A 27182-nucleotide genomic window follows, 5' to 3' on the forward strand; every position below is an offset into this window, starting at 1 on the left:
TCAACAGCATTATTTCTTAATTTATTGCAGAGAATCCTTAATATTCATATAACCAGACACAGATTTGTGGACAAGCCACACAAGACTGGACTTAGTTATACTGTCTTTTTTTTATGAGATGTTGTAGTGGCGTTGTGTCTTGTAAACTAGTCACATTATGTATAAATTATGCTTTCTAAAGTATTTTATTTTAAACAGTTTTGGCATAGCGAGGGTTAGGGTTATGGAACACGATGGAGCAGAATGACACAGTGATGGTGCAAAACAGTGAAAATCCAAACATGAAATATGTATACAGAATACCAACTCCAAAAAAACAATGTAGAAAAGGTATATCAGTAATAATTGAGGGACAAAATGCAAGTCAAATACCATTACATGCCTGGAGTATGTAAAAAAAGAAAATAAAATCCTTCAAAAAATGATGACCAGGAAAACAGCTGATCTTGCAATCCCCTGTTTAAATCACGTGTTTAAGTTATGCTATCAACATACAAATGCAGATATGTAGTGTACTGATGTGCCCCACCACTCTATAGTAGTAGACATAGAAAAGTACTGTGTTCTTTTCTCTGGTATTCACATGAGATAAGCAGTATCGTTCCCAGATATGATGTGAATTATATAAATCAATGGACAGGAAGCCTCCGCCTCTTTATTATATATATGGATCCTGTATGAGAGACTGAGGGGTCCTTGGAGAAGATCTTTCACTAACGAGCATTATATCCTGTTTATCCATTAAACCCCTTACTCACACCCTGCATATTCCATTAATCCACCTGCATTATTAATGGTACTGGGAGCAGAGCAGATGGGATACAGTGTGTGTCCTTGTGACCCCCTGTTACGTTTCCATTGTACTACTGCCTGTTGACACCTTCTGTCTAGGTCTGGTAGTCTTACACCCTGAAGTGTTCTGAGAGTATATGTAAAGTAGAGAAGCCATAGCTCATATTGTGAAGGGGGGAACAAGCATGCTGAGCAGCTAGGGGCAGAATGTATAGTTATAGTCAGCACACTGTTTATTTTATATTCGTTCATAAATATTCATGCATATGTGATTATGACTTTACTTAATTTACCCTGTATATTCATGCATTTACATTGAAAATATTTTTGTGTTTTGCAATTATATTTTGCACACCTATAAATTCTAGTTGTGCTGATCACATATGTGCTGTGGAATGATGTTATTTAATAGCGATGAAATATTAAATAAGCTGTATAATATAATCATACTGAGTTTCTCTATGTGTTACATAGCTACAAATACCATTTACAGGAAAACGTTACTATCCTGCAGATGCATGTAATGCATTTCCCGCAAGCCATAATATAACATATTGGACCTCATTTAGAGTCGGACGCAAATTCCGTTTTAGGCGCATCCAACAAAAAAACACTATCACGCATGTGCAGAAAGCACCATATCCGCCTGCATCTTGGACGCAATTAACACTTGCGACAGCTTGCGACTCACTACGAGAGAATGGGAGGAACGCGTAATTGTGAAGGCGTGACCCTGTAAATACATCCTAGTCGCAGTGAGGCGCAGACACAACACACGTCAAAAAAGGGCTAGAACTGTGCGGCAGGAATTAGGTGGCGCAAGCTGTTAGCTAGCTGCAGGATCTGCTGATAGCCTGGTAAGGTATTAAGAGTGGGACGCAACTGGGGTTGCTTGCCACTCCTAATACCCTACCAAGCTGCGGCACACTCCCACTCCTACACTTCTTAAACAGACTTTGCGTCCGACTATAAATGAGGTCCATTGTGTGCATATTGTGTCATCAGACACTTTCAACTGATCTTAACTGATTAAACATACAGGAGATGAATTTATACAGAACAAGATCATGTAAAACAAGAGAAGTGCAATGAACACTCTAGAGAAAAAAAAAATCTTTAAACGCTCAGATTATCTATGAAGATTATAATTACCAAGCATGGTATTCTTTATTCTGACAGAGAGCAATTTATATTGTATGACTTCTATACTCATTATTCCTATATGTTGAAAAAAATACCATATATGTATGTGGGGACAAGTTATGCTTTATAATGATTTCAGTATCTATATAGATAATGCTACCACTTGTAAAAATAATAATAATAATAATAGTGACAATACATTCCACAGTGCTGAGCAATCAGATAACTTTTTTCAGTCCTATAAGTACCTGTTCTAGGGGAGCTTATGCAACAACTTACCACAGTGAAGGCGCACACACAGGCCAGATTAGCCGGAAGCCAATTAACTTGCCAATAACTTGCAAATATGTCTCCAGAACACCTGTACAAAGCCCACTGAACACATGGAGAACATACAAACTCCACTTCGACAGCACATTGGTCAGCATAGCATAGTGAATGGGATGTACAATACAATGATGCTGAGTATCTCTATTGATTTAGAATAAACTATACAGTTCAATAAACGTGTGAAAAATATCTGTACGTTGACATTAAAAAAGTTGAATTATGATAATGGTGAGTGTCTCTATACACTGTTAATGAACAGGATATTCAATATATGTTCGGTCGTGTTATACACTGATATAAGGGGAAATGTGGGCTTCCACATTTATCTGTATTATGATGTACCAGAGTAACAAACACTGGCACAGTCTGTACATCTGCCAGTGTGTCTGTGCTCCTGCCCTCTCAGGGAGGACTCTGGAGAGAAAGGGAGGGAGCTGGAGAGAGGCTGAGAAGAAGGGAGGGAGAGAATAAGAGAGAGAGTGAGAGAAGGAGAAGGAGAAGGAGAGAGAGAGAGAGAGAGAGAGAGGAGGGGCATATACTGATGCAGTCAGCTTGCAGTATCCTGACACACACACATATATATATCCACACGCTCTGAACCTGTACCCTCCCTCCTCGCTGCAGATTTCTGTGTGTGATGTACAGAGAGAGACAGAAGTACCCACTGCTGTAGCACCTGTCTTTGGCATCCAGGTAAGATTTGTGGTGTGTCACTGTATGTGGTTGGCATTAAAACATTTGGTTGCAGTTGGTTAACCTTTTTTACTCTGAGTCATATAGGGGTGCTTCTATATGATTTTGGGTAACCTACTTTGTTGGTAAAGGATTTTTTTATTAAAGTGATTTTTTTGCATGAACGTTTATATCTTTTATATGGACAATATTTCACTTTAAATGCTAAAATGATTGGAGGTGTACAGGAATGCATATCTTGGCAACATACATTTATAGGAAGGCTGGGACATGAGTCTATAGCTTAGTGAATACAGCAATAAACTCAGGGTGTTCAGCCTGGCCTTGCAGCCTCAGGACCAGCTTCTGGTATACAGGACAGTTGTGGTAGATGCTCTGCTGCATGGAAGTGTGCAATCACAAGTAGAGAGCAAGCGGTTTGATAATATAACAACAGTGTTGTAAGAATAGGAGCATACACAGGTACAGAACAGCTGCAAGACAATATGTGGAAGAGAGTAGTACCCAGGTGTCGGAAGTTATTGATCACAGCACACCTGACTTGGAGAAATATGAGATGCTTTGCAGAAATGTACTGGATATTTAGTAGGTCTTGTGTGTAGATTAGACTGGGTGGATAATTTAAGACTAAAAGTACAAGAACAAGTTTAAGGTCAAATTAAAAGCAGTAGAAAGACACGAGAATAGAGTGAGTGGGTAATGAGTATACAGGAAAAGCTTGACCTTTGACCTCATGCACATTTCTAAAAGATGCCCAACCTAGAATTATATAGGTTAGACATATGACAGCTGACTTGCATGCTATGGCTGTACTAACCTAAATACAAATTGTGTGATAGATCTGACCTAAATCTGAAATACAACAGCATTCAGTAAGTGTAACGGTGTTTGTCCTTGTGGTATGCATCCACCAACATACTGTCTGTAAATTAGGTTTAACCTAATCTATGTGATAACAGATATACATATATACATATTATGTACAGTGTCTGTTCTAGCAATGGAAGAACAGATGAACATATAATAAAAGATTGTGGGGTATCTCAGATAATAACCATTTACTAAAGCAATTTCTGACAAGAATGTTCAGAACTGGAATTAGAACCATGCTTCGTCAAAGCAGTGGACCAAAATGACAGCAATAAACAACACCAAAAATTATGGCACAAGGCATGTGCTTAAAAGGGTAAAAGTCTGATAGAATTCTACTGGCAGGATGTTAAAAAGTAAAGAACTAGAATTTTCATATTCGTCAATTTGAAGACCACTGTCAAAAACTAGGGGGCTCAAAAGGGCTCCCAAAGTTTAACTTGATTCATGTAAGAGTTGAAAATAGACAAGATTGGGGGCAATGTTGACCTATGCTTATCACAAGCATAATTACATTTGTTTACTGGTGTTTGTTTACCATCAGCCTGAAGTTTGTCCCAAGTATTTGACAATACTTCAGTCCAAAAATATTTTCTAGTATTACTCCTAATCTGTGTTCCTACCAGCTCTAGAGAGTGACCTCTTCTGGTTCAAATTACGTATAAATATGTTAATTGAACTTTGTAGAAGCCTCATGTTCCATTTCTATATAGGTTAAGATCCATGAGTCGTGTGTTATAAGCTTTATGATTTACATGCAACATTTTGTAAGACAGTCATTGAAAAATATGTCAGATTATTACATACACTTGAAAGGCTTCGTGCTCTGGGCAAATGCTATTTTTGTACTGACCATGAATAAATCTGTATGTTTATAACATTATCTATATTTACATATTGCATTGACTCAATAATTTTACTTAAGTTTAAAAATAATGCAAGGAAATATTAAAGTGGCCAAATTAAGTGATTGTAAACTCAGTTGTACTTACAAAAACAGAGTAAGAGCACAAATAAAATCAAATATACAATATAAAACAGAATAAAGACCAATATGCCAGAGGTAGGTAATATGTGATTCTGTTACCTGTGGAACTACAAACCTCAGCATGCTTTGCCAGCCATGGTTCGACAGGGCATTCTGGGACTTGTAATTCAACAAAGGCTGGAGAGACAAATATTGCTTGACTCTGCAATAAGGAATAGTTTCTGTCTTTCCAGTCTCTACTATGATTGTTAGTTTTATTTATCTTTCTGTTTTGAACTTCTAGTCAAACTCTTAGTACACATCACATTTAAGTTTATATATATATATATATATATATATATATATATATGTATATACATATACATATATATGTATATATATGTATATACATATATATATATATATGTATATACATATATTTATATATATATACATATATATATATATATATATATATATATATATATATGTGTACATATAAGCAGCACGGTGGCTTAGTGGTTAGCACTTCTGCCTCACAGCGCTGGGGTCATGAGTTCAATTCCCGACCATGGCCTTATATGTGTGGAGTTTGTATGTTCTCCCCTTGTTTGCGTGGGTTTCCTCCGGGTGCTCCGCTTTCCTCCCACACTCCAAAAACATACTAGTAGGTTAATTGGCTGCTATCAAAATTGACCATAGTCTGTCTGTGTGTGTGTTAGGGAATTTAGATTGTAAGCTCCAATGGGGCAGGGACTGATGTGACGGAGTTTTCTGTACAGCGCTGCGGAATCAGTGGCGCTATATAAATAAATGATGATGATATATATCTATGTATGTGTATATATATATATATATATATATATATATATTTATATATATAGCAGCAAATCCATTCACCACTTTAATTTCTCTTTTCTGCCCTGCAGTTGTAGCAGTTGGCTGCTGTTAGACCCATCTGTTGCTGCACACACTGTGTATGGGTAACCTGGGGCAATGGATGCCTTATTAAAAGAAAAAAACCTAAGAACTAGACAAATACTCTTTGTAACTGGCAACTGAGGAAGTCCTGCCTCGGACCACACACACATCTTAATGTATGTGTGTGTGTGTGTTCTTATTTCTATTTAATATAGTATGCATCCCCTTCATGCAACACACAAAGATAAATATTATGTGGTAAATAAAATTAAGCTTCACAGTGTATATGGTCTGAAAATGCCGTTATAATGTCACAAATTGATCACTGTGAGTCTTGTCATTGATATAAACAGCAAGACAGTTTCTGGCAAGATGGTATTGGCAATGATACAGCAAGATTATGCACAATTATGCAAAAACATTAAAATAAATGTGTAACCCACAATAGTAAAATGAGTTATAAGGAATGCATACTGCACATATTTTAATTCAATCCTGAAATTTCAGGGCTGCGCAAAACTTTGTGCATGGTCAAACTTGAAATTTACACTGCCTAGGAGGTGGTGTATATCACGAGTCATCTACTATTTTCAATGGGATGCCGTTTGCTCAGTCTAGGTGTATTATACAAAAATCTTCCGTTTTCCATCGTCCACCAGCATTGCTTTTGTATAAAAAGACGGAAATGTAAACTGCATTTAAAAATGCATATGAAAGTTTCCACAAGCATTTGGTATTCAGTTCACATGCGGTATACCTGTAGTTCATATACACTGGACCTGTTTGTGAATGCATCCAGATGCAAGCAGTGCAGAAATTTTTTCATTTATTTCAATAGCCAATTCATTTTAATGGGGTACATTGTAATCCCATTGAAATTAATGGGAGAAGCTATGCTAGTAATTAAGTCTAGAAATACAGCGGTGGGAATAACTTCCTTTTACATCAAAAATTAAGGAATACATACTCACAAGGCACTTATTGTTTAACTTGAATATTTTTATTGGGTTTATAAAATAAAACAAGACATACAAAGCAAAAGGCACATTTAATTTTAAGGTAAGTGAAGTTGCTGTGGCAGATAATCTATAGTAGCAGAAAGAGTAATATAAAAATGTATTTTAAGTAAATAGTGTAGTTTAAATAATCAACTTGTGAAAGTTGAACTAAAATCTCATAACATAGAAGCAAAACGAAGATCAGTTGAGTAGTGTAAAAAGTTCAAATTAAACAAGGAAATGACGTAAAAAATGAGGTGAGTCTTTTACTGGCCATGCACTTCTTATAGGACAAAATTCTAAAATATCACATCACAGCATCTGTAGAGAAGTGACATGACATTCCTGAATAAGAAGTGCATCTGTGCATGGGTAGTTCTGTAAAAGTATCCACTTATATTGATGCAATAAAAAAATTTCTCTTCATAAATTACTCCCAATGCATAATCATTACACCAAAGACATAAACACAAAAACTAATTGTCAAAGACACAAAGGCAGGGGTGGCCACTGAGAGCAGAGAGACCCTTTGCATGAATAGTGGTTGGATTTCCATTTACAACACAAAACGAACCTTCTCTGGTCTTTGTTTTAGCAGCATCAAATCGCTATAGGGGTTTGCACAGTGACACATGTTGAGATGACCTTTAAAAGAGAGTCCACAGGTACTCACATGATTAAACACCAGATGGCGGTGCCCACAGGATAATATTTTAGCTGAGATGATAATATGATTTCTGTCTAAACCAATCAGCAGAGGTGCCCATAAAATTATACACCGGCTAATGTTGCCAAAGTTAATTTTGTATAAACCAGCCAGCAATGATGCCCACATAATTACACATCAAACAGAGATGTCTCAATAATTATACATCAACCAGAGATGTCCCAATAATTATACATCAACCAAAGGTGTCCAAATGATTATACACCAGCAAGAGATACCCACTAAATTATACATCAGTCAGAGGGTGTCCTCCCTCTTGATTATATACTAGCCAAAGTTGCCCACATCATCAAATACCACCATGTCAATCCACAACTACCCCACCTAATCAGAACAGTGCCTCCACTGCACCCGGTCGCTCTCATGCTGTTGGGGGACTAAAAGTCCCAAAAATCCCCGACATTCAGAGACTGGTTTATACTTTTTACTTATAATTTCCCTCATCTAAGATGCTGCTGGGAAAATAGCTAACTCCTGCATGGCACTTCACCCTACAGTGTTCTCTGAATGGAAATGTGGTCCTGCTATAGTAACAGAGACCGCCAGTCAATACGTGTAGTAAAGAAAATAGATCTGGGGCTCTTCAGTCAGCAGAAGGATTGGTAAAAAGGGAGAGGAGACAAAATAGATCTTTTAATGAGAGGGAACCGCAGAGCCATTTTCTATATATAAGTAACAGAAAATGAGAATAAGGTGTCTTAATAAACTCAAACAGTATGTCTGCCCCTGGTCAGCGTTGCTGGCGTAATGTCAGAACTGGTGAGTAAGCCAGAAGGGCACAGCAGCAGCATTCATCATTTCTGCTTGTCTTTATCCTTTTTTTATTTTGAATGTGTAACAAAGAAATAAGGAGGGAAGCATAATTTAGGGTGTCATGGTGGCACTATGATGGGCAGTGCTCTGTTGCTTTTCTGGGGCCATGGGATCCAAAAAAAACTATCCAGAGTTTGTTTGTTCACCACTTGATATCATGGGTGCTTCAGTTTTCACCCACAGTCCAAAATCATACTGGTGCGTTGGTTGGCTTGAGATGAAAAGTGACCCTAGTTTTAGACTGTAAGTTCCACTGAGGCAGATACTGATGAGTATGATTAGACATTTTATGTAAAGCTCTGTGGAATTTGTTAATGCTAAATAAAGGATATATATAATAAAAATGCTGTTTGTAGACTTCAGCAACTGCTACACACAATATGTTTTTTTTTAAATCAAAATACAGTTTTTGTGATTACACAGAAAAGCAGGGTATATAATGGAGATTTTACAGCTCTTTTTAGACATAATTACTTTACAAATACAAAAACATGTTGAGTGTGTCCTACTGATATCTAAACAACCTTAAAAGTGAGCAACTAGGCAAATAGAGAGTGTTCCTGGTCTGTGCATACAGTCATATAGTTGGGACCAAGATCAAATGGTTCCATTCTTGCCTGGAGGTGTCTGCAATGAAGATGTGGTGTGTGTGGTATAGTGGGAGCTGGGCACAGTGAAGTAGAATTACATATAGTTTAAGGCACCTATTTCTGACACTTATATCAAGCAAGTGATCTGTCTCTGATAAATTGGAGTTTTACTCTTATAGTCCATAGAAGACTTATACTTCCATATTATAGAATAACTGTGAGTGGGCAAACTGATGGCTGAAATGCATGGAAGTAGCACATACTTAACACACAAAGGGACACACATTACCATCCTGGACATGCTATTTTATGCTTGTTGAATATGCTGTTATAAAACATACAACTTGCCGCTACTGACTCTAATAGACTCTTACAATGGTTTTTTTTTTTAACTAATCCTTATAATCCATTAGCTCATATGACCATCACACATTTGCCACTGAAATATTATGAATCTTATTCTATGTATTAGATCTCTCTTTCATAGATATGAATGTACAACCACAGGAGTAGTCAGAGCAGAATAAAGACAAAGTGCATTATCTTAATCATTATAAAAGGGTACTTTGTAAAGTGGCCTATGATGAAATATGATGCAAACGGCGGGGGTGCTTTCTGCAGTATTAGATAGATAAGATAAAGGGTCGGGTGTCATCTAGAACTCCAACAAACACTAATGGAAGCCCATAAGTCAGACCTGCTCCTCCCTGTCATTACACACTAAGTAACATCTCGTAATCTCAGATGAGATCATAGAAATTAATTAGTGATGTGCTTTAATAAGATGATGTATGACGGCTAAGTTATAGGTCTAACTAAACCACAGCTGATATCTTTTATACTGTTCATTAATGTAAATCCATTTAATGTGTTTAATCACTTACAGATATATCATGCCAATTTAGAAATGTATTTTATCACAGGTCAACGCTTTTTGAAGCCTAATTTGGCAAAGAAAAGATTAGTTCTTTAGTATAGCAGTGAAATCATTGAATTTACTGTTTCACCTTTATAAATAGCAATTAGATTGCAGGATAAAATGAAATCGAAATTTTACGCTACAAAAAAGTTATGGTTGTCTATGCGGAAATCTTGACATATGCAGGAGCTTAAAAGAATCAATACTTCAAGCTATGTAGATTAACTTGTGACTGTGAAGGACTATATCAGTATAATGGTAGGAGGAAGTCATTATTAAGCTGTAAAGCATTGGACATCTCCATACAATACTTCTAAACTTGCATATTGTTAGATACAGCATTTACTGTTACATAGATGTTAAACCCGAATTACAAGCTGACACATTGAAAGCAGCAACATTTGCAAACTTCCCATTTGAAGGCATAAGGACATGGCATAAGATCTTTCACATTATATGCACTTTTGCTAAATGACTCAGTGGTTACCACTTCTGCCTCACAGCACTGCAGTCGTGAGTTTGATTCCTGACCATGGCCTTATCTGTGTGGAGTTTGTATATTCTCCCGTGTTTGCGTGGGTTTCCTCCGGGTGCTCCGGTTTCCCCCCACACTCCAAAAACATACTGGTAGGTTAATTGGCTTCTATTAAATTGCCCTTAGTCTCTGTCTGTCTGCGCATGTGTGTGTTAGGGGATTTAGATTGTGAGCTCCAATGGGGCAGGGACTGATGTGAGTGAGTTTTCTGTACAGCGCTGCGGAATTAGTGGTGCTATATAAATAAATAGATGATGATGATGATGATAGTTCAATGCAATATACTGTATACTATATATATATTAATGTTTGTGAAAGTTACTAGAAAATTTATCACATAAAGTAACTTGAATTTCATGGACGTTTATGTATCTCTGCATTTTAGTGACTGGGCACTTTGGTACATCCTGGCCTAAGAGTAAATCTCATTTTGAGTAAAATTATCCTCAATTTAAAATCACTACTTGATAAATCACTCCCATTATTTCAGGACAATAGAAAAATGGTAGTCAAATTACAATGAAGAGAACATTGTAGTGTGCACCAATGTGTCTCTGTACTTTGACAAAGGTAAAGTAAACTAGCAATTTGCTTTTGCCTTTTTGTTTGTTTAATAATAAGGCCAGGATGTGCAGTTTTAAATGCGTTTTTTGTGCGGTTTGCAACCTGTGCAATTTATGACAGTAACATTTATTAAGGTATAATCTGCACATCAGGATGCATTTGTGTTTTTAGAATGGGCAGATTGCAAACCCCAGTACTGCTTTTACAAACTAGGAGCTGTGTAAAATGACGCGAATCGTGAATCCCCGCCCCCTCCGCCCGTACATTCCAGATCTAATTTTATTGAAGTGGGCAGATGGGCCAGATGCGGGAGAATCGCCAGCTCTCCCGGGAGTCCGTGAGACTGGCCCGAATTTCGGGAGTCTCCCGGATATTCCGGGAGCTTTGGCAAGTATGTATTAAAGTTGTTCACATAGGTAGTGCATGCAGGATGCATTTTTGCATGGGGCAAAAAGACTTACAGCCAACTCCTACATCTGATGCTAATGCTCTTTGTATGAGGTCCAGATTGAAAACTGCAAATTAATAAATAATATGGTTCGTGTTTTAAAACCACATCTGTTTGATATCAGTTTTAAAACTGCAAATAAATCCCGGCCTCGGTCTGTCTTTTATCACTGAGTTTGCTAACGAACTGAAAAGCACTGTAGGATATGTTGATGCTATATAAATACATTTTCATAGCAATAAAAATAATTGTATTTCTACATGATGTTGAAATAAGTGGTCAATGTGGTTTGGAATACACTTCAAAGACTAGTGGGCAAGTCTCCCTGGTTGTACGTTAATTGGGCCATCCGACCATATCTGAAATGACTGCAGTGAACTTCCTTGTCCAGGTTTGTTTATGACACCTTAAATGTTGTGTATCATAGGACTAATGGATTTCCAATTATAACTTGAATTGATTTTGACAGGCTCATCTTCCAATTGGCTATACACAATATGATGCTGGACTAATTTGAACAAAACCTGACAAATTAGCCACCAAAATCAGTGTGTGCATGGCCAGCTTAAATACCTTTACTACACACTGTAAGCACTATTAATTTGATTAACTGCTATCACATAGATGTATGTGTTGTACTACTGTCTTAATGCCAGTACAATGCATCAAAACAGGTCTGAAAACGGAAAAAATTGTTTCCAATGATGCTATAACCCATTTGAGAGGTCACTCGCGTTTGAGTGAGTTGCAGTAGTTTTGTCCAAATGCTGCCTGCTCCGCTTACTTGCACTTTAAGTGAACACATTGTTAAGCCTTGATGACTTCCAATGACGCCTGCCCAGCATGTGAGTAAAACCACATTTAACAACTGCATTTGCACTTGACTTGCATTTGTGCTTTTGTTTTTTTAACACAAAATAAACACCACTAGGCATGGGGCCTTAAATAGGATGTATTTTAGTATTACATAAAATATGCGATCACTTAAAATGTAAAAAGTTAGATGTTTTGGCATAATTATGTTTTGCATAATTATAACATAATCAGGGGTTAAAAGAAAGAGATAAAAGATGGATTGCTGTAACTCACTTTGGGCAAGCACAGAAAGAGTTCATTTAATGCTAATTTACCCTGCTTCATATTAGAGATGTTCACTGACCCCTGTGTTTTGGATTTGGATCTGGATTAACTTCGTGTTTTGGTTTTGGTTTTGGCAAAACTGCCCTTGTGTGTTTTGGTTTTGGTTTTGGATCCCTATTTTTTTCTAAAATCCCTATTTTTAGTTCTAAAATCACATAATTTGGCTCTTTTTTTGTGCCTACATTATTATTAACCTCAATAACATTCATTTCCAGTCATCTCTAGTCAATTTTTGTCAAGTGACAAGAACACTGTTACCCCTCCTGTGTGTGAGAAATGGACCTAAGCAATGTCACTGGAGACTGGAAAGTGACAAGAACACTGCTACCCATGTTTCTGTGTGAGCAATGGTGCTGGATCTCCTGGGGAGGGAGGTACTTATGGAATCCAAAACCCACGAGATCCGACAATGCAACAATGATGTTTTGCCTTGATTCAGATCTGAGGACGAGCAAAAATACCGACCTGGCTCATGAGCCTACTCGGATACCCTACGTTCGGGTGGCTTCGGTTTTCAGAAAACTGAGCCGGAGCATCTCTACTTCATATAAGCAAGATGTTACACTTGCAGGTGTTGGTCCTGCCACTTAGCTAGTTAGTGCCAACAGGCTCAGTATGAAATTAGTCAGACGCGATGTCTCTGGTACAAGATTAAATCATCCTGGGTGATAACTTATGGCACCTCAAATTTTGTAAAAATAAAGTCATTGTGTTTTCACTGAAGTCCTTATGTTTCATATAGGAAAGGGAAATACATCAAAGAAATAAAGTTCATAATTCATACTGGCATCCATTTCCGCATTTGTGGACAGTCAGTTGAATTAGACCTAAGACATATATTGAAAGTAAATGCTATGTTAAACTATAGTAATTATAAAGTATATCTCTGTGATGTGTCAGAAAACAGTCATGGCAGTTATAAGAATTTCTATTTATTTCTGAACAGACTGTGATTCCCACCCAGGTGTGAATTACCTCCCATATTAGCGTACACGCAGCTCTCTCCTGGTAACCTTACAGGTAGACTCATGTTTATAATACTATATGTTATCAAATATTGTTCATTATCTGGGGACCAATCTAACTAGTGTTATGAACCATACCTCCGTGTCCCCCTGTAAATAGAGAATAAATTGTACGTTTCCATTTCTGTATTTCTACCCTTTATTTTTTAAACTGTTTGTATAAAAAATTTTTTTGCCATCTTGTTATCCCATTTTTGCACATAATGAGTATTTTCTCACATTAAGCCTCATTTAATAAGTTTCTGAATTTGTGTTCTTACTGGACTCATGTTCAGACAGCTTGGCTATTGTAATCGCTATATGTAAAACAGGGTATTACATGGTGTAATGATAACGCTGGGTGATTTAAAGTTTAATTGTAGTGGGATATAGTGGGAATGTAGTGGGATATACATTGTGATGGTATTCTGAGTGAGGGGAATAACCTAGGAAAGTGTGGTCTGTGAAACCCAATCCTGGTAGCAGTTTTGGTGTTAATAGTAAATGTGTGCTATAAAAGAGGATTTCGTTATTGTTAGATACACCACGTGGTCTTTTTGTGATTAACCCCTTGTCACACAGCACTCGCGCAGGCTATGGCGACGGCTGGACAGCTAGCCTATTGTTATCTGCTTTTAGTGTGGCACCACTGCGCTCTGGTCTATGCGTATCAGTAAGCCACAATAACGGAATCTGCCATCTAAGCTGTTACTGATTCCCTGAATGTGTCTGAAACTGTCACATACAAGATTTTTACAAATTTAAGTTTCATGTACTTTAAAATTCTAGATTCCCAATTTTTCTCTTGTGCAGCCTTTTTATTACATTTAATGGCATACTGTGCTTATACTTAGGCAATCTGGTGCTTTTGTGCAGCTGTGGTTACATTACGATCCCACATATTAAAGGTGATTAATACATTTATATTTCTTATGGTTTCTATGCATAACCATTTTTATACTTTGGATGGACCTACAACTCTCAGTGTAGCAGAAGAAGCCCCTTCCCTACAATTTGCCAACTACAAGATATTTTAAGGCAATAAATTAGTAGTTTAACAAACGTTCCCTCCTATAGATAAAGGAGAAAGAAAGCAGAGGACAACATAATGATGAACGGAAAATGTGTGGCACAATTTTGAAGAGGACATTTGAGAGATGGGTGGTCAAGGGGGTCAGCAGGGGAGAGACGGGGTGCTGTCTATACTGAGTCCCCTGCTTTCCAGCCCTTTTATCTGAGCAAACGAGGGAGCTGAAATGTTTCTTTTTGTATTACATTTGTACCATTGTCTAATTGATTAAAAACCAGGTCCCTATGGCCACAGTTCTTCTTTATTTAATTCATAAAGCCAGTATTTTCTTAAATAATGACTTTTAATAACCAGAGGACATTCCTGACATATAATTTTCCCTTTCATTGCTATATAATTCCACAAATATACACCTTCTTCTCTCTAACATTCTTAGGTCATGTCACCAATAACTGTGTGCACTTTAAAAACAGACTAATAATTATTTGTATCACGAATAATCAGTAATGTTAATGTGTCAAGTCTGGTGCTTTAAACTATAAAGCTGTCCCTATATTCTGAGAAATATGGTACCCTCCTGCTTGTACTGCACTATGGAGTATGTTACTGTACTATAAATAAATAATGGCATTGTGGATACACTTTGTTCTCATCTTCTAAGAGCTTGTAAATGAGCTTCCCCTGTCTCTTCTCTCTTAATCCTGTCCCATAAGGAGCCTTTAGCAAAATTAGTATGTCTTTTTAGTAGTGGGGGAGTGAGAAGACAGACAGGGTGCCTAGTGGAAGACTGGGGTCTAGATCTCACTGTAGAAGGAGCACTGTGTGACCTACTATAATGGATTGAGTGACCCCTCAAGGGAGCAATGAGAAGGGATTAGCAACTAAGGAGGAGGGGGTGTATGTCTCAACATCAATACCCCATCATATCACCCCAGGGAGAAGGTCATTATATATAAATTTATTAGCAGAGTCCTTTTAGTCTGGCAGATTGTACTACGTGCTTGCTGAGAATCCAGTGGCACATTCATAGTGCTGAAATGGAACACAATGGTTTCATCTTCAGGCTCCTTGTATTGATTCAGATATGTAACTGCATAAATGGAGATAGTGTGAGAGAGAAAGAAACAAAGACAGAGAACGTTTAGCTAAAAGTTATTTCAGGGGCTGTGTTGGGTTGGCAATCAGGACAGATTACCAAATGCTCAAAAAACTAACCAAAGACTTAGGTACTTATTTGTGAAGAAGGTCAGTACTGTTGATACAAGAGTTTTATCCAAAGTCAAACCTATATAGGTATATTTTTTATCTGCTATACCCGTAAAAGTCACAGGTAGAGATTGTGCCCACTAGTGCAAAAACAGCAAAAAGTTTTACACATCACATATGCACAAAAAAATATATTTAGGGGGGCTTGTGTATAGTTGAATGCATTTTCCCCAAACGTACGCAGGAAAATACTCACACAAGATAAAATTAATTTAAGTGCCTATGTTCAGACAGATGCATTTCAAGATGTGTCCAGCTGTGAAACAATACATCAGGCTTACTTGGGTATACAGAACGTAGAGGCAATGTTACTAGTAAATGCTAAAGTTACCCTATTTTAACAAAATATAATAAGGTAATGAAGTGTCATATATACAAGTGAGGATAGAGTTTGGACAGATGTTAATAAATGAGAAATTCATATTTTCAACATAAAATGTAATTAAATGTAAATAGAAATTAAATTGCATTGATTAAAATTAAGTTAGACTAAATAACATCTATTGTTTTCCCCTTAAAAAATAAAATTGGACTCTTCTTTCCTACAGTAGCCAATGATTTAAGTACAGATGGAGGGGTCAGTTTTCAGTCAGCCAATCAGAACTGGCTAGATATCTCTGTTGGTCTTCATCGTTGCACCAACCTTCCTGCGCTGCAAGAGATACGTCTCCTGACAGACGTCTCTGCGTCCAAGTCTACTTCAGTTGCTATTATGTGACCACGCCCTTGCTGTACTTGGCACATACCTCATGTGGAAATGTATTTGTTCAACATTTTGCTTAAACAACATAGGATATTAGAGGGGTAATCAATAGTTATCCAGGAAATGTAGATTCTTTCAAGCTGTATGCTTTTTGATAATTGGTCCAATGATGTATAGATGCAGCATGGTGGCACAGTGGTTAGCATTGCTGCCTCAAAGTGCTGTTTTGTTTTTTCCACCCAGAGCTCTATCTATGTAGATTTTGTATGTTCTCCCCACTGTTGTGTGGGCACCCCGGTATCCTCCAACATACTGGTAGGCTAATTCTAGCTAAAAATGGACTCAAGTGTGTTTGTGTGTGGTAGGGAATTTCCAATGTAATCTCAAATGGGGCAGAGGCTGATGTGAATAATTACATACAGTATTCTATGTACAGCACTGTGCAATATGATTGGAGCTATATAAATGATGATGATAATAATAATAATATAATAATCTATCACTCCTTATATTAATATGCATGCACACACCTTTAATGCACACTGTTTATGTAAAAACAGTCACTCCATTGCAATCAAGTATGCAGGAAACACAATCAATTTTTTTTCTGTATGTTTTGCTCTTGCATTTTTTTTTGTAAAATCTGGCATTTAAGTATTATTCCCTGTTACCATTGTATTCCTTTTTTTCATTACTTCCTGTGATAAACCCAAAAATGCAGAAGATCATTTTTTCTTACATTTGTTTTAAGTGTATTCTATCAGTTTCGAAATCAAAAATTAACACAGCAATCCCTTGTTTGTTCTTAAAAACATCTTTGTGTCTGAGGCTGTGTACAGAAATTGCACATGACACTAAACTATCTACAACTAGACTAGTTAAGATCCTTGGTCTGACCCACATTCATATGTGGCTAAATTGGACAGGTAAATAAATATGGTGGTCAGAAATATGACTCCAATCGTTCTGCAAAAGTTCCGACAATCTTTGATCACACACATATAATCACAGTCACTATTTTGCCTTTATTTTAGCTGGGAACAATCGAAATCAGCCTGTTCAAAGTGTTCTTAGTCCATGTAAAGTGGTCAGTGCAGCTCCACACTTGGGGCGATTTTGTTTGTTAGATCAAACAAATAGCTGGGAACAGCTTTATTCTAATGTCATGGTTCTAACCTTGGTGTTTAATTGATAAAGCACTGAGCCTTTATAATAGATGGAGACTGGGAATTACCAATTGTGGAGCATAGACACTAGTTTGGTTCTGCAATCATTATAATGAGTCAATAAAATATATTATGAAAACTAGTTTCTACTTGTCTACTTATTTCTTTGTTCCAAATAAATGTACTGTTACAGCCATACTTGTTGGTTATACCTTTTGATGTTAATAAAGGTGTTCAGCGGTGTTAATGTGGATGTTAAGCAACAACGTTTTTGTTCCTTAAACAGGTCGCTGTTTAATTAAAGATGATAACAAGAGTAGAATGCAGTTACTCTCAGTTGCTTGTAATACAGCAGTAGTTCAGTTTATGTACAGTATGCACTTGTACATGTATATGGTGGTATACACTACCTCACACAGTATACAGATGCAGGCAGGTTCTATATATGCTGCACGTCCGTGCAGTATTATTGTGGGCACAGACTCTCACCTCTATATTATGTGGCTATACAGTGGGGAGCCTCTGGTTACACCTGTGGGCACTTTGAGGTACTTATATTACATGCAGCCTGCAGCTATTAGAACTACGACTGTCCTCGTGTAAGGCAGGGGCGGATCTAGAAAGATTTTCTACCCCGGGCAATTTAGGGGGGGGGGGGGCGATTTAGGCCCCGTCCCCTTTCTGCCTTTTAAGGCTGCCGGCGGCTGCACAGTATGTGCAGGTCCGCTCGGCAGTGACAATGTGCTGCCTGGCTGCTCTGTTTGTGTTTAAAACACAATCAGAGCAGCCGGGCAGCACATTGTCACTGCCGAGCGGACCTGCACATAGTGTGCAGCCGCCGGCAGCAAGCCCCTGCTAGGGATCCACCACTGGTGTAAGGATATGATGGAAGAGACAGCGCGAAAGCCGAACTAACGGTTACTAGGGTCTGGGCATTCCCAGAAGCGCTAATCGGACATAGGTGTCCTGCCCCACTTCCTGTTGTCCACTAGACCACCGGGGAAACAGGTAACCATGGAAATCGCGGAGACGTAGCAAATCGCTCCTATATGCTAACAATACCTCCCAACAATTGTCCAGGCAAAATTGGGACAAAATAAGCCCAGCCCATGATCCACACAAACCACACCCCTAAATCATCCCTAATCTGCCCTAATCCATCCCCTTTCCCACTTAAATCCCACCCGCTTCCCAGCAAGATCATTCTTCAGTAATTGGGACAGTCCTGATAAAATTGAGACTAGTGGATGGTATGGCTCTATCTATCAATATTGGGCTGTTCATAGTGCACCTATGGGGGAGGTGATTTTATGGGTTATACATTGTTGATTCATTTTTATGAATGACAGCACTTTTCTGTCACAATTCCAAAGGCAGTACTGAACACAGGTTCAGACAATAATCTATAGCATGGGCAGGAAAGTGTTTCACTGGCAAATTTTGACAATCATAGCAATTGGTCAAGATTGTATAAATGACTGATGAGTTTGTGGAAGCATTTCTTGGCAATACTTTCAGGTTTTATCTGTTTTATTTTTTTTTGCTTCCAATCCATTTTCTGCTTGTAGAGTTTTAATGAATACAAACAAATACACTGGTTCATAACACTTGCCTGGAGGTATGTACCCCTATATAGATAATGGTGATTATGAGAAGTACAGAAACATATAGGGCCTGTTTCATCATATCGTATGCAAAATTACTCTGTGCATGCCGAGAACTGGATCATACTCCAGTAATCCCAGCCATGTCCGCTCTGTCTGGGCAAGCAAACGACAAACACTACAGCCTACAATTTTGGCAGGGCCATAACACTGAAGTGGGGAGCAGTATATGAATATTTTAAGTTCATTTGGTTAAAATTGAGGTCTAGGAGGGCGGTAGTTTTTCTTTACTCACCCCAGACTAAAATTTTAGGTTACTGCTCTGGTGAACGGGGCGGGGAAGGGAAGTATGGCTGCAGTATATTTGCAGTAAGGGCGTGCCAAACACAAGCACACACAGCCATGTCCGAATCAAGTCCTGGGCATCTCAAAGTCACTTGTTTTTCTGCCATATCTCTTGCTCCAGCTACAGGGCTAGTCCTAAGTACTAGTCTCGTATACATGCTATAACATGTGTTTGCAATCAGGTGCAACTGTAAAAATGTTCAGTAGATGTTAACAGCATACTAATAAATGTATTTCATGAGAAAAAAATTATTAAAAAATCCACTTTTTTAACTCTTTTATCATTAATGTCTATATTATTAATAGGTGACATTAAATATATACAGTGGGTTTTTTTTGGTTCGTACTTTTGCAAATTTATAATGCACATAAGTATTGGATGTATCCTGTAGTGTCTTGTGTACAGCAGGCCTACACTCGCAATCATCACCAAACATATCTTCAGATCCATTTCATTTTGAATTCAGGAGTACTCAGAGCCAATTTATATGCGTTTTTAAGCAAACGTATGGTGCACTCAGAGTGCATAGGGTTTTACGCTAGCACCAGTAGCTGCAGAGAAATATCATCCGCCAATGACTGCTTTATTAATGCTAGCTGAAAAAGCTTCTGTATTACAGTAGCCACCAGCAGCTACAATTGTTATTCTGCTACCTTATGCACCAAGTCTTCTCCACACCGCCTAGATTGCAAGCTCATTTGGACAGGACCATTTTCACTTTTTATTTCATGTCACTTTATGTAATTTGTTTGGGTAATGATCCCCTGAATGTACAGCACTGCATAATATAGACAAAGTGGCAAACTGCGCTGTAATATGGATTACAATTTTACGGAAATAATGTAGGGTTTTGCACTTAGGCCAGGGTAATAATGATGATGATCCGTACAAAAGTAAACAATTCTAAACATAGATTCGAAAATCTAGGCTTGTTTACTGGAAAAGTCAGATTATACGTGCCATATTTAATATGTGGGAATAAATTTATTGTCAATATGAATGTTTGTCTAACAAACTTTGTGTACCAAGGAACATATAGAGAGGGCAAGTACTCAATCAATTATGAATGAAAGAAAGACAGTTTAACAATGAGCATAGGAAAGACTTATTCTCTGTAAGGGTGGTGAAGTAGTGGAATTTCTTACTGCATGAGCTGGTGATGGAAAAATCACCACAGAATTTAAAAATAAACTGGATGTTTTCTTACAAAAAATGGTATATGTGCCTAAAATTAGTAAAGGATACTATGGGGGTAATTGTTCCAGGGAATGTATTTGATTGTCATGGATAGAGTCAAGAAGAACCTTTTTCTGTTGCACTGGAAGTTTTGACTTGCCGTCCTCTGGATCAACATAATTAGAGTTTATGGGAGGTTGAACTTGATGGTCAACTTTACCACCCATTTATACAGCAGACAGTGAGTGTGCAGACAGGCAATGCTGCAGTACTGTTTACATTATGCTATGTAGTAAATGCACTGCATAAAAGATTCTGTGCTGCTAATAGTCAAAGGTGCATAGAGCATCCGCAGTTGTTTTCCACTAGTATAAATAAAGAATAAATGTATAAAGGGCTGTAAGCTTCTTTTATACAACCATAGACATGTGTTGATGTTCACTGTTTGGCTTCTTGTTTTATGGCAAACGACATGTAGTGAGGTTCCGTGTGGTCCTGTCACTCTCTCTTCTGGTCCGCACATTATATACCCTACTTTCCTACACTTTGGCCCTTACATTATGCCACCAATCCTCAAACCCCTTGTCATGTATGACCTTCACACTCCCACTCCTTGCCCTTCCTCCCCCTGATCTCCACGCAGACATAATGTATAGATTGCATGGACCGTTTTAAGTAAATCTTTTGGAAAGTGAAATAACTTAATTATATGGAAACTTGAAGAATGGATTTAAAAAAAAAAAGTATATTCCTCATGGTATTATAAAGGATATATCATAGTTGGATGATTTGTTTTGGGTAAAAAATATTATCAATATACAGCTGTAAATGGTTAGAAAATATTGTCATGAAAGGAAAAAAGATAATGTGCACATTGTGCCTATCATTTTCAATCAATGCCTGGGCTTTTGACGACCAGGTCCTTCAAATCACATTGTAGAGTTTATCTCCAAGGTCAGTACAAAGTAACTTCATTTCATTCATTACAGCTCACTCATGGACTTCCCTTGAGATTGCATCCATCTGCAATGTAAATAATGTCTATTTACAATAATCTAGGAGATTGTCATGCATTTAACACACACACAGCTGGGAACTCTGGACCTGAAGATTTCATCAGTAAATGATCCTGTCCAAGGAGGGTGAGACTTATTGAGACCGATACGAAATTTAACCCAACACACCAGGCTCTCACCATAAACTTCACCTTTTTTCCCCTGCCGTAAGATTACAACTTGAGGTTATTGAAAATTATTGATGATTTTTGTGCATTTTGAAAATTAAATTAACTTAACATGATCAGCTAAATACAATGAAAAATATGAATTACTTGAGAACTTTAAGTGAACATTTTTCTCCTTTGTACATCTTTGGTGGGCTTATTTATCAATGTGCTTTGATAATACCGATTTTCTATCAAATATCACTGATGTCTGCTGAGTTAACAGTGAGGCTGAATGTCCGAGTGTCAAAGGAACATGTGTTGAGTCCTAACCAGAGGAACTCAATACTAGTAAAAACAGAAGGACCAGTGCAGTGCATGCACAAGGTACTACTGGATTGCCTTCCTAAGATATAGAGGCTGCTCTGCCCTCCTCTTCCCTTTCCGAACCCAACACTTCTTGGAAAGAAAATTAGGATATCCAGGTGGTGGGCAGGCCAAATATGCCCTAGATGGGGGGCCTGAACACAAACCATAATTGTTTTGTATCTCACAAATAATGCAGTATTACAAAAGAATAAATGCACAAATACTTCTATAGCTATACTATACCCAGTATAGCAATAGAAGTAAATATTATGCATACAACCCAAATCTTCTGCATATACAATACCGATGATATATAGCCTCAAGTCACCATGTTCAGCCCAATAGTAACATTGCCAACATGATGCAATATGTAAAGTAATAAGCACAAAATGATATAATGTATAAAGTAATAAATCGAACAAGTTGTAACATGCCAAGTAATAAGCCCAAGAAGATCAACCATGCAAATAAGAAGCTCAACAAGATGTAATATACCAAAAAATAAGCTAAACCAGATGTAATATACCAAGTAAGATGATATGATATACCAAATATGTGTCCAGTAAATGTCCTCAGCAGTCACTTATCTCTGTTGTGAGTGTGCTGTCTCCTCCTTCTGCTCTGTCTCTCCTATAAGTCCTATAGTACCCTCATATAAGCTCTGTGACTACATGCAGCCATGTAGTGCCAATGCACTGGGTCTACACTGGCTTGTACCTCCAGCCCCTCCACCCCTGGATTTCACCCACACTGTCTCTGCCATACAGGTGGGCTCTCAGGGAGTACATGAAGCCAAAACCAATTTATTATCAATATAGAGTTGTCTCCTCCTCACACTATACAATATACCTGCATCCAGGGCTGTATGACATTCTCCCAATTTCTTGAGGTCAAAAAAGGTGTGGCTTTCTGTAAAGGTCTCGTCTGAATTAAGTATGGTTTGGCAGGTCTGGATGTGGTCGAATTTGTTCTGATTTTGGTAGGGATGATAAAATATCTTTTAAATTTAATACGGAGTGTAAATTATCAGTAATACTGTCCCTAATCTGTATTGGTTCATACAATTTGCCATAAAGTTTTAGGTAAAAGCGGCATATAGTACTATCAAATGCATAGTTTCCTCTTTAACATTTTGCTTCTTCTACCTACCTACTTACCAATGTATTTTCTTCCTGTGCAGAATACACCATGCTGCCTCCTTCCTCTGCCTTTCTCATGTCCTCTCTTCTTCTCTCTTATGCAGGTAAGTAGAGGGAAATCAGGCTATATTTCTGCCATACTTACTATTTCTTGCTTATAGTTTGTTCTGTCTATTTTACTTTTCAAACTGATTACTTATTACCTCATATGTCACTTACTGTGCATTATTTTATGCTGTAAATTGTTTTTTTATCCTCTGTGACAATGGATATATTATAATGACTACAATACAGTAAAATACAAGTTGATACAATATCTCCTTTTAACATTCACAATTATCTCTATAAAAGCGCCCATGCCTTAAAAGAATTGAGTCACCCCTTTGTACAGTTTGTGCACTTATTATGCAGATTAGTCCTAGTTGTTTATCTTTATTATGAGCCTTCTGTGCACCATCATTCCAAAGATATTGGGCCTGTTACATTAAGGAAAGTAAAGCAAAAAAAAAGAAAAGAGTAACTTTGCACCTGGGCAAAACCACGTTGCATTGGAGGTAAATGTAAAATGTGATGGCAGATTTATAGTTGGTTTAGAACATGTCCTAGATCAACATTACATTTCAGTGTAAAAATAAAACTATCAAGTATTTCTGCGCTACATGAAAAAACAGCCAGCATTTAACTTAAAATAATAAACTAATTTTCATCCCTTGCATTGTAACATGGTTTTGACCAGGAGAAAAACTACTCATTTTTTTCCCTTACTTTTCTTAATGAATCAGGAGCATTGTGTTTTCTCATGGATGGTTGGAGAATCACCAATGGTACATTACCCTGATCTGCATTCACCCAGTGGTGAATGCAGGGTTTTTTCCAATCTATTGTTTGTTTTTATATATCATTCTTACAATATTTCAAACAATGTTTACAGGGCACAGAGGAAACATAAAAGTAGATTAAATGAAACTAAATTTAGTGTTTGAAGTGCTAACAGTGTGACTCATAGTGATCACTTTTCGAAGGTCTGTTACCACTACGGCCAACACCCCACTGGTATTGGCTTGTTAGCACCCAATGAGTGCAAGTCCTTAGGGCTTATGTACATGGATGCTCTTCTCATTCAGACATCTGCACTGGGAAAATGGGTAAAAATGCATGAAATCTAAAATGATTTAGTGATGGCTTTTTAGCGTGCTTTCAATGCGCTTTTCATGAACTATGCTTTTACCAATACAATCTATTGTACTGGGAGCGTGGACTATTTCACATAATACACCTCTGATGTGTCCAACATTTTTACTGCATTGCCTCAAATGCTGTCTGTTGCCTCCTTATAGGCATCAATTATACCTTTCTCATGACCCATTTGAGATGCTTTTGTTGAATGTAATCAGTTATAGAAGTAACGAGATTTGAGTAGCTTTAGGGGCCTATTTATCAATCATAGTTTTTATTAAAACAGCAGATTTTCGGGGGATAGCCGCATATTTACTGATTGTGTAAATATGCCCCTAAATCTGGTATGTATAAAAAAAGGCTTTACCACAATTATAGCAAAGACACTTGTATTTTAGGTTTAGCTGTTCTTTAATGTGTAGCTTATTTTTCCCATCAGCCTTGCACTCTACCAAAGGATTGATTGGAGGATATGGTCCAGTTTTTGAGGAGCAGCCCCAGAACACATTGTTTCCTGAAGGTTCAGAAGAGCAACTTACCCTGTCCTGCCGTGCACGGGCCATCCCGTCTGCTACCTACAGGTCAGGAGACTATATATTCTGAATCTATTCATAAGGGAAAAGATTTGCAAACATAATACATATAACAAACAGGAACCACTTTTGATGCGTGAAGACTCAGTGCATCAACATACATAGCGCAATCATATCTAAACAAAGCACAAACATAAAGAGGTCATGACACTTAGTTCATCAATGTTCACAGTGTACGTTGAGAATTCTAATGCATTACGTCCAAGATGTTCTACAATGATAAATGCATTGTTATGCATGTATTGTTGGACCCTTCTACATCTGAGCATAACAAACTTACAAAAGGCATTATTCAGAGCTGCCTTTGTTTGTTTTTTCCCCTATATATGTATTATGCTTTTCTATTGATGTGTTTATTATAATTAATTAAAACTACTTTTAAAAGGCTGCAATTGCCTTTAGCCATTGTATACCTTAATATTCCTAAGGCTGGCATAAATATGTAGGCCAATTATGTAGTTGTAATATTAAGTGTTCTAGCAGTTATTACTGCTACTGACCTTCCCCCCAATGCTAACCAATATATAATATGCCTGAAGTATCTGTTTTATATTCATTCTTCTTTTCATTTGAAATGTGGCACAGGGTGATTTTATAATTATTCAATTGTACCATTCATGACCTCATAGTTCCCTTTACTTTTCATAATAAGCATTTGCACAATCATTGTCTGTTTTTCTAATCTCCTGAGTTACTTGCTGAATGTTGCCCAGTTCCAGCTCTGTAGCAGTCCATAAAGATGTGTTTCGCAGATCTTCACTTACCTGTAATGTAGAAGTGGTCCAAAATCTGGATTTTTTTAGACCCTTTTTGTGAACTTTGTCCAAAATGGAATTTCTGATAGGGAATCTGTGACTGCCTGTTCTTCCTAGCATGTGTTCTTCGGTCCTTGAATGTGAATTTTCTTCAAAAACTGAGACTTATTCAGAATATAGATCACTGTCTACTAACTTGAGATGGAAGTTAATTTTATATAATACAATACACAGTAATGTCAATTGCATTTTCAGTTAAACATTTTGGACTTGAGTCATTAAAGAGAGCAAAACATAAATAAGGAGTAATTTTGCATCTGGGCAAAATCATGTTGCATTGGAGCGGGAGGTAAATTTAAAATGTGGGGACAGATTTATAGTTGGGGTAGGGCATGTCCTAGATCAACATTCAATTTCAGTAAAATAAAGCTATCAAGTATTTGTGTGCTGGATGAAAAAAATAGCCAGTATTTAAGTTATGTGCAAAATAATAAACTAATTTGCCCCCTTGCATTGTAACATGGTTTGTCCCAGAGAAAATGTACTGCTTTTTGCCTTACTTCCTTAATGACTCAAGCCCTTTGTTTCCAACCAATTTTTAGGCAATCCAGTGTACATATTTATGCTATATGTTGATAATCTATACTGATATAGATATATTTATTTATTTGAATATATTTGTCATTAAAATATATTTGCATTCTTTCATCTCTACACTCTCTTCTGACATAAATGACAGAGGAGCTAATTGTAAAGTGCTACGGAATTTGCTGACGCTATATAAATAAATGATGATGATGATGATTATGGTACTACCTAAGCCCCGTAAGGACCTTGTACTTAGTTACTCATATTGCCCTCTCTATTTTCTAACAACAAGGACAAATTGCTAGCTGTTGGATTAAATAGTGTTATCACTAACATTATAGACCAAAACCAAAGCAGGGAAATATACCGGCATAAATATTTGTATTGTTACCTATTCAAGAATCTCATGACAGATGTGGGCTATGGATATTGGTGTTGCTTGATGCCATTAACGCACCGACATCTCTGGCAGATCCTGTAGGTATTTTGGATTTGTCTTGTTTCCATTATAGATGTGTAACTCTCCTTTATTCCAAGGGGGATAAGATAGTTACAAAGTACCAGGTTGCACTATTTACTCATTGGATGAGGCTTCCCTGCCCTCTCAGTTTTATGAATTTGCTATTGAGCCATTTATAGCAATCTAACTCTATAT

General features: G+C 37.3%; 1 protein-coding gene across 2 annotated transcripts in view; it reads left to right on the top strand.

Annotated features, from left to right (window-relative positions):
* Positions 1-2762: 2762 nt before the first annotated feature.
* The window catches only part of CNTN2 (contactin 2), a 69412-nt gene continuing 44992 nt past the window's right edge, over positions 2763-27182 (top strand). For both annotated transcript variants that reach the window (XM_075196099.1, XM_075196100.1), the window contains exons 1-3: positions 2763-2958; positions 23457-23519; positions 25031-25172. In XM_075196099.1, coding sequence (XP_075052200.1) covers positions 23465-23519; positions 25031-25172 — 197 coding nt within the window. In that variant the 5' untranslated portion in view covers positions 2763-2958; positions 23457-23464. The remainder of the gene's footprint in view (positions 2959-23456; positions 23520-25030; positions 25173-27182) is intronic.

This window comes from Mixophyes fleayi, chromosome 2 (genome assembly GCF_038048845.1).
Source record: "Mixophyes fleayi isolate aMixFle1 chromosome 2, aMixFle1.hap1, whole genome shotgun sequence".
NCBI classification, from domain to species: domain Eukaryota; kingdom Metazoa; phylum Chordata; class Amphibia; order Anura; family Limnodynastidae; genus Mixophyes; species Mixophyes fleayi.